This window comes from Hippopotamus amphibius, chromosome 9 (genome assembly GCF_030028045.1).
Source record: "Hippopotamus amphibius kiboko isolate mHipAmp2 chromosome 9, mHipAmp2.hap2, whole genome shotgun sequence".
Classification (NCBI taxonomy): domain Eukaryota; kingdom Metazoa; phylum Chordata; class Mammalia; order Artiodactyla; family Hippopotamidae; genus Hippopotamus; species Hippopotamus amphibius.
The window spans coordinates 29,708,171-29,717,546 of NC_080194.1; the positions used below are offsets into that span (position 1 = coordinate 29,708,171).

Consider the following 9,376-nt stretch of genomic DNA (forward strand, 5'->3'; position numbering starts at 1 on the left):
CATGACTCCAGGCAGCTGTACAGGCTTGACTGGGGAAAAGGGATCGTGATCCCATACAATCCCCATGAACTTCCCTGGTAAGCTCTTCTACATCCCTACCTGGGTGAAGAACAGGTACATGGTTACTAATGATAACATTCCTTCAAGATGAGAATATCATCCCCATTTCAAAGATAAGTACGTTGAGGCTCTAGAAGTTACTAGCCCATGACGTTTCCACCTGGAAAAGGCACAGCCACAACAGAGTTCAAGTGTGACAAAGTTCTTGATCCTGTCTCTTGATTTCCACAAGCCCTGCCCTCCTGTGCGTGATTCCAGCTGCCTGAATCAGACCCCCTCCCTGGGCACAGAATCATCAACTCTGCTGTGCATTAATCCTCAAAGCTGCACTTGGACGGAGGTCTACAGTCAGCCCTAGGGGAGCCAGGGTTCCTTGTAATGCTGGACTCTACCCTACAAGATCGTGCAGCTGGGGATGGAGTGGGACGGGTGCGTGTTCAAAATGCACAAAACCAAACAGATGAAGTTAACTAAGACTGCAAACTGTCCTCAAATTCCTACTCACGTTTCCTGTGTTTTTCGTTGGTCCTCACCAACCACTACCACCACCACCCCACCCCGCCATGCCCACCGCGCTCCCTTCCCACCCCCAGTATCAGTGACCTCAGTGCAAATAGAAGTGGGGTGGTCCTTCTGGATGCTCTATTTCTGGACACAAGTGGTGACACAATCCTTCTGGGGCTCAGATCCTTCCCCTCATTGGCTGCCTGGAGTTCCTGGACCACCCCAGATCCAGAGCAGCGGGAATAAGAGCAGCTGCTGGTGCCGGAAGACATCGGTAGCAGGCACTGCCCAGCTCAAGTGTCACTGCCACTTCTGCTTCAGTGCCATCGCCTGACGCCAAAGCTACTGCTGCTGCTCCCTCCTCTGCTCCAAGCCCCCTGGTTCCTGCTGCCAGGTAAGCCCAGAGATTCCCGCTTAGCTGGGATTCTGTGTCGCTCTCTCTCCCCTCCATTCCCTCTGTCTTTCCATTATGTTTTTCTTAACTGATCTCTTCCAATCTCAAAGGCTCTGTCCACTTATGTCTAGGTCTTTTCACACAACCTGCATTACTCTGCAGTGCATCCCAGGCTCCTTCCACAGGTAACACCAGATGGTCTCAGTTCATGGACTCCCTGCTTCACTCTCCCCTCGCTGATGCAGGCTCCAGTCTCCTCTCCTGCAGCACACATGGTTAGGTCAATTTGGAATGTTGGAGCTCCCCTGGCACTGCAGGCAGAGCAGGATGCAGGAATAGTTTTGTGCCGACGGTGTTCTCATGGATCACATCTTGTGCCTAGTGGACCGCGGGAAATGGGTTCAGACACAGGACAGTGCAAGGGGGTGGCAAACTGGTGCAGTGACTGAGGGGCAGGCAGCCATTAAACGTAAGCCCCCCGGTGTGGTTTCTGGGAACTTTTTTCCCAGTTTAATTCCTAGGTCCCAATTTGAGACTCCTAACTCTCCCAGCTCGATTCTTTCTTTCTCTTTCTTTCTTTATTTCCCTCTTTTCTTTTTTTTTTCTCTCTCTCTCTCTTAATTTTTATTGGTGTATAGTTTCTTTACATTGTGTATTAGTTTCTGCATCTCAGCTTGATTCTTACAGGGTGCTCTTTACCAAAGTGTCGAGCAGTTGAGCAATAGAATATGGTTCTTCAGTTTCTCAGGGATTCTAACTACAGAAATTTGTCCTTAATAACCCCCTCCCCACACCATGTGTGAACACAAGCATGGCACCAGGAGGACAGCTCTGGGTTGCACAATGGGAAAAGTTGTGGTGACCAGGTACTGGGACTCTGTCCTCCAGGAGTCCTGGCCAATAGGTTGCATGTGAGAGTGAGTGGAGTGATGGGGAGGGGGCTATGGACTGAGAACTCCCTACCCAGTTGTCCTGCTAGGTTTCTTTGCTAAACCAAGCATGCTACAGGCTTACTGGATCTTCCAGCAGTCCACTTTGCTGAGGAAAAAAACGACAGTGAAGGGAAGTCATGACTACCATGAAGCCAGGAGGCAAGGGAGTTAGAGGCAGAGGCAGGAGTAGAGCCTGGGTCTGTGGGCTCATGGATTTTGGAGCTGCTGCATGTGGTGATGTTATTCTTCCCTTGCAGAGAGTCGTCATGGGCTTCTGGAAGTTCCCCCCCTTCCTGGTCCTCAGCATCCTGGTCCTGTACCAGGCAGGCATGCTCCAGGCAGTGCCATTCAGGTAAGACATCCATGCGAGGAGGGCTCTTACCTCCCAATCATATAATTCTGTGTTCTAAGTTGTGCTGTGCTGAATCTGGCTCTTATGGGGATGTGGGGGTGGTGGTGGTGGTGGTAATGTATGAATGTAAACGTGTATGTAAGTTTATCATAAAAAGTTTATGATACAAAGATGTATATCATACAATTTACAAATAGATGTAAGATACAGGATACTCCTTGCAAATTTCATATACTGTAACTCATTGAACCTCACAGCATGCTCTTGTTGTTACCAAACATTTCTATCTTTAGCAAACCTATTTACTAACTTAACCATAATTTGATCAGTGAATTGCATCCTAATCTACTAACTACTTTGCCAATAAATTTGTTATTAAATCTGATATGTGATGTTTTCACCTAATTTCTCACCTTCATTCAAATTATATTAAACTGAAACCATTTTCAGATTCAAAACATTATCATTTAATTTTTAATAATGGCTGTATTTAACACTAAGCTCATAAAATTCCTGAAAATCTAACCATCACATTTCACAAGTCTATATGATCAACTTGGAGCAAACCACTTCTTTCAGGTGACACTAGAGCCTAAATGCTGGTGAAGCAGCATTTTTGGATAGATACATGTCTCATGCCCTGTCCATTGAGAATTGGGCTGGGTTGATAGAGATGAGAGGGGGAAGGGTTTGAGGCCAGCGTTCCTGTTTAAAAGACACTTTGAGATTATAGCCTTTGTGTATGGTTTATTTGATGCTAATACATGTGTATATAATGGACAAACTTAAATCCTTATTTGAAACATCTAGTCTTTCTAGATGTGTACATGTACATAACATATGTTGAAAGTAGAGATTTAAAGTAATACCTTTTAAGTATTTTTTTTTTCTGTTAATTCATAGGAATGCTTGTATTTGGGGAGTGGAATTGTTCCACTCAAGTGGAACTTGAGTCTTGGAGAATTAGCTGGGTTCACTGGGCGGTGGTGGAGGGAGGAGGGGACAGGGAAGGAAGTGCAGAGTGAAGGGTTCTGTGCCCATGATTCTTCAGACAAGTTCAGATTGTCTAACCATTGTTCTATTTGTGCATTTTAGTTAATATTGCTGTGTATTAAAGAATAAGCAAGTCCTAATGCCCAAAGTATATTAAAAATAGAGGAGGTAAAATAATCCCTTAATAAATGCCCTTTTGTTGGTTTTTAGGAAGGGTTGTGTCTTCTGGGAGTGTCTATATTAATTCACCTCTTGGAGGTAGATGTAGTCTTGTATTTAGTCGCTGAAATGCTAGAGAAGGAGTAAAAGGAAGGGTGAAAGGAAGGGCTCTTGGCTAATATTTCCATATCTAGAAGACAGTTGTAGGTTATAACCATAGGTCTATATGTTCATTTTTGTAAAGTGCCAATGTTTATTGTGGACAAGTTTCATTCATTATTTTGCAATATTTGTTGTCCTGAGATAACAATGGATGATAAAAAGTAAAACTAGTAAAAAAAAAAAAGTAGAACTAGTGAATTAACCAATTTGTAAATATCTTTGTTATAATTGATGGAAAGAAAAGCAGCATCTTGGATATGGAATTGTTAAACCATCTATGAGAAATGTACATCAGGACTTGTTCATTAGGTTGGCAGCAGAGGGGCAGAAGAAGTATAAAGGGAGGGATGTATGTGGATGTGTTCATATTTATATTTTGATGATAACCACTGATGTGTGTGCATCTCTTGGCTGTATTATAGGAATACATTGTTAAGTAATTCAATGGAAACATACCTCCTGGTTAATATTTTAATAATTTAGATCAGATAATGAATCCTCTTAGAAGCATTATACTTTGTGTACTCTGTAGCTTTATGTCTCATTTTTAACTGAACATTAATGGAATGTAGTAGTTTAATCATAACTCTGCCAATATCTTTATCTAGAGGCCCGTTGCCATTTTTGTCTTTTCTGAAATTTCTGTCACCAAGAAAGGCAGGATTACATTTTTCTCCTTCCAGATTGAGTTGGTGTAGTGTATTCTTGGTTATCAAAATACTCATAGCTTTGGGACTTTGAAATGGTAAATATTCATGATGTGTGAAAAAGCATGATACATAACTATATAATCTTAATTACATAAAAATAGATGCTTAGTTGTGTAAATACACAACCTCTCAGCCACATCAAACTGCTTGTGATGATGGATGACTTTGTGTTTTGTTTCTTGTGTTTTTTGATTTCCTATTATGCACATGTTAACTTTTAAGAAATACATGTTATTTTTAAAACCTTCAAAAAAAAGAGAGAGAGAGAGAATTTGGTTGGCCGCGTCTTCAGTGGAAGTCCCAGAAACCAGAAACCTGGCTGCTTATCCTGGGGTGGGGGTAGACAGGGGCTCAGAGCATCTGTTGGGCTTGTTTCCCCTCCCTAGGTCAGCCTTGAAAAGTGGCTTTGTACCTGCTACACTCACTGAGGAGGAATCGCGCCTCCTACTGGCTGAAATGGTGAAGTATCATGTGCAGATGAAGGCCAGTGAGCTGCAGCATGAGACAGAGGGCTTCAGGTAAATCTCTGCACCCCTCCCAGAACATGGCTTACCCTTCCCCCTGGATTACCAGGAAGACATATATTTAAAAATGAGATTGGATATAGTGCCATAAGTCTCTCTCTCGTCTCATAAGCCCTGGTTGATTTTAATTTACACAGGAAAGATTGGCTGTTATAGTTCTGTGTTCCAAGACCAGTAACCCAGAGCCATCTTTGGTCTTCTGACACCCCTGGAAATGTCTACAGGAAGTGATTGTGGCATTTTCCCTAATGCTCTATGATTTTCTGCTGTGATGATTGTATTTAGCAGAAACATTTAAGGTTCATTTAAGGCCTCTCAGAGTAGTAATGTTCCATTGATGGTCCCATAGGGCAGCACTCTGCCCTCAACCTCTCACTGACAGACCTTCTCATTTTCTCCATCCTACAAATCAGCATCACTGCCCAGAAGAGATCGTGTAACACTGCCACTTGCATGAACCAGAAGATGGCGGGCTGGCTGAGCAGATCTGGGAGTGTGATTAAGAGGAACTTCAAGCCCACCAACACAGGTTCCCAGTCCTTTGGCCGCCACCGCAGGGACCTGCTGGCCTGAACAGTGAGATGACTCCAGGAAGAAGGTGACCGCCCTAGTACTTCAAATGGCACAGCTGGTGGCTGGGTATTGCAGGGGCGCAGGCCATACTCTAACCCTCCCTAGGCATGAATTGTAAAAAAAATTCCATAGTGAAGTTGCTGACTCCAGTGTCTAGATATAGAACAGAGAGTTTCAATATCTGAAACCCCTCTAACTTGGGTTCATTTTTTTATTTTTCCAGTGTCTCCCGGTAACATTAAGATCATCTGCCAGGAAATACAGATCCTCTTCATTTAAAGCACTGTTCCCTGCAGTTATAATTGTGATTATTCTAGTTTTTGAGTTTGAAAGACAAAGACCCTACCCTTTGGGAGTATTCCCTACAATGTCATCTGGATTCAGAGCATAGGCTTGTGTTCAAATACTGTGTTTGTCCTCTACTAACTATGTCACCATGGGCCAGACCCTCTCCTGAGCCTCTACTTCCCCATATAACTTGAAGGCAACGATAGTAGCTACCTGTTAGCAGCTGAACTCTACTTCTTTTAATTTGCAATGAAAGCAACTTGCAGAAAAAAATAGCATGGAAGATACACATATATGCATGCTCCTTGATATTGCAAACACTCTTGTCCTTGAAATAAACTAAAGCTAAATGCAGAATAAAATCGTTGCAGTTATCTAGTGTGCATCTTTTTAATATTTAATTTTATGTTCAATAAATATGACTCGTGTCTCATTGGCTTATCTGGTAGCAAATCAGGGCCCTGTCAGCCAACCTTGCCAAGGGGTATTACATCCATCATGGATTCAGACTAACTTAGTTTTCATAGGCATGTTTTGTCCTTATAAGTTTTTTGATTGTGAAATCTTTTAGTGATAACATATCTGAATATTTTTCTCAATAAACTTCTATTTATTTACTTTTTTATTTTGGCCACACTGCGCAGCATGTGGGACCTTTGTTCCCTGACCAGGGATCGAACTCTTGCCCCCTGCAGTGGAAGCACAGATTCTTAACCACTGGACTGCCAGAGAAGTCCTGACAATGTTTATTAAATGGCAACCAAACTCTTGATTAAAAAAAAAAAAAAGCCAAATGTCCCAAAAATACACTACACATTTCCCCTGCACTCTTAAGTTAGAATGTCCTTAAAATCACTTTAACCTTCTTTAATGAGCGTAATCAGTTTACCCTACTGTTTACTTTGGTTCTTCAAAGTTACGCTTCTTAGAAGAACCATATAAGAATGTTTATCAAAATCGTTTGCAAAGCAAGAGAAAAAAAGACTTCAAATTAGGACTGAAGTGGCCCTCTAAGCGATATTCACAACTTAAAGAATGAATTTGTCACATCCACTTTCCTTTCTCTTCCTACTTGGTGCTCAAAGTCCCATAGAAGTCCATTTGCTGGAGAAGAATTTCAGCAAACCTTGCAATCAACATGATTGTGGAGAAGACAAGTCCCTGGGTATAAGCTAGTTCTGTGCCCCAGGCAGCAATTTCTGACCTCCCACACTGATCACATTTCCTGCGTTATACAGACTTATAGAACTGTTTCTTTACATCAGAAAACTTAACTATTTCTAATGATATATCTATTTGTGATTATTTGATTTATGTACACATCCCCCAGTAGACGGTAAATCCCAGGAAAGTGAGGCCCATGACTGGTTTTGCTCACCATTACTTCTCCAGCTTCCAGTCTAGTAGATGCTCAATAATTCTGTGGTGAATGACTGAAGAAACATACGGCAAGTCCAGAGCCCAGATTTCTGGTTCCACTGGTGCTGCCTTGTGTTACCCTGGACAGAGAATTACATTTCCACTGAGTCTCAGATACCACATTTGAAAGAGGGTCTTCAACAAGATGGTCACTAAGTATTCATCCACTTTAGATTTCTAATCTCTTTAAACACAAGGAAAGGAAGAAAAGTTGTCAAGATTAGAAGATGGTCCAGTAGGGTGCTGGAGGAGAGGCAATGGCAGGGATGGCTGGCTGAGCATCCCCAGGAAACGGTAGGAATGACTCCTGGGAGAAGTGTGATCTCTCTGCAGCCTTTGGGAAAATTGTGAAAGGAAAGAAGTTTTTCATTGAAAATCTCTTTTTTTTTTTCCTTTCGGTATCCCTTTCTTAAATCCCCACACCTACCACCATCAACATGACCATGCCAACAACTCCAACAAATCAGTGTCATCACGCCTCCCATTCTGTCCTGCCTCTAAGAAAATGCTGGAATAAACACATTCATGTACAAGTGCAGTATTAGGAACTTTCTCCTGCCATCAAGAGTTGCATTTTCCAACTTAGCCTGTTTGGGGGAATGTTTAACTCATATAAATTAAATGATAAAGATCAAACTTTAGGCAAGGTGGGGACTTTTTTTAGTGGTCAAAGGGAGACTTTCATAAGGCTCCTCAAATCCCATGCAGAAGTGCCACGCTCCACCAGCTCCACCTCAGTACCTGGCTCCTAGGAGCGTCAGGAAAATCCAAGTGCACAAACCCAGTTCCTACATAACCACTTTGTCATCAAAATCATCATATAGGTACCCTATATCCCAGGGCTGGGACTCCAGTGAGGCATGTGAGGCATTCATCTTGGGAGCAAAATAAGGGACCACCAAAATGCTTAGTAATCAAGATAATATTTTAATGTAATACTTTAAAATGAAAATTAATGCAAAAAATCCACAATGAACAAGATATCAAATTTTTAATGAGCCACCATCAGTATTGTCTTTTTCTTTTGCTTCAGGCTCCAATATGGCTTGGCTTGGGCACCCCTTTAACTCTCACTCCTTACCATTCTGATGAAACGCAACTGTGAGTGCACATAATGAAATGTGCCAAGGAGGCACCTTGTGCTGACTGCATCACTTTGCGCTGGGGGGAGCGCTGTGGCTCAGGCCATGGGCACAGCCATCCAAGAACTGACAGGGAGCCCTCAGAATGTGTCCTGGAAGGAGATTCCCAAAGCCCAAGAAAGAGGCTCTCATTGGAGCACAGACACTTGGTTGAGACTATTACCTGTCAGCACACAGAAATATCAGAGCCATGTACAGGGTTTTCACTTCTCTCCAGGCATCCATTTAGCCCTTCATACTAACGACGCGATCTCTGCCATGAAACAGTGAAATACTTCATTTCCTGTTCTACCAAACATCCCTGTCCTGATAAAGTCCACAGACAAACATAATATTGGTTGTTTTCTATCACTCTAGGAGCAAATGCAGGGAGGGGGAACAAAGAGAGCTATTTCTCTTTGCTGAGCGATGAGAGAACACGATAAATGATGAAAATGATGACACGGAAGGATCTGTGTTCTGAGAGACTTTTAGTGAGTCATGACGACCTCCCACACACACTGTCCTCAAGGGGCAGTGGGGGTGGGGATGAGACATCTCATCAGGGCCTTAGTGAGTCAGGCTGTTTGTCAAGGCTTCAGCTCGCCTCTGCTAACGTAGGCAGGGGGAGAATGGCAAAGGAGAAATGCTCCTTACTTTAAGTGAATGGGAAAATATTTCTGGAGTGGAAATTAATCATTTTTGAAAATAGATGATGGAAAGGGACCACTCTTGAAACAAGTGCCATACTGCGTTAACAGTTGTGGCCAGGCAGACAACGCAAGCTGGATGATGTTGGAGAAGGCAGGCAGGGCTGACCTCAGACAACCAGTAGGTGTTATCACTCCACTCCTGGTGCCTCAGCATCACTGTGATCCACCTGCAATGCCAATATCCATCCTGGGCCATCTGCATTGACCTTTGGTTAGATGTTTAGGGCTAAGTTTAGCAATGATCATCTATCATCTTATTTTTCCATTTTACTAGAAGATTCTTGATTAATAAGAATTTTAAGGAATCCCTAAAGGTAATATATTAGGCATTTGTAACAGGCAATAGATGGATATTTCATGGCTGGAGATCCTGGGAAACATACAGGACACTTGAGATGTCTATATACCAGACAGTGAGCTCAAAACAGTTAAACAGCAAACTTAAGGTTAACTAACTGCCTGACTTCAGCTC

General features: G+C 42.7%; 1 protein-coding gene across 1 annotated transcript; it reads left to right on the top strand.

Moving 5' to 3' along the window:
- Positions 1–2,156: 2,156 nt before the first annotated feature.
- On the top strand, positions 2,157–5,363 carry LOC130828964 (calcitonin receptor-stimulating peptide 3-like). The gene is made up of 3 exons (XM_057695019.1): positions 2,157–2,242; positions 4,653–4,784; positions 5,204–5,363. The coding sequence occupies exons 1-3, from the start codon at positions 2,157–2,159 to the stop codon at positions 5,361–5,363; spliced, it is 378 nt and encodes a 125-aa protein (XP_057551002.1).
- The last annotated feature ends 4,013 nt before the right edge of the window (positions 5,364–9,376 follow it).

Bases quoted from the DNA above. Each gene is read 5' to 3' on its own strand.
- LOC130828964 (XM_057695019.1), top strand. From the start codon at position 2,157: ATGGGCTTCTGGAAGTTCCCCCCCTTCCTGGTCCTCAGCATCCTGGTC. The intron at 2,243-4,652 runs GTAAGACATCCA...TCCCCTCCCTAG, and splicing joins CTCCAGGCAGTGCCATTCAG to GTCAGCCTTGAAAAGTGGCT. The intron at 4,785-5,203 runs GTAAATCTCTGC...CCTACAAATCAG, and splicing joins CATGAGACAGAGGGCTTCAG to CATCACTGCCCAGAAGAGAT.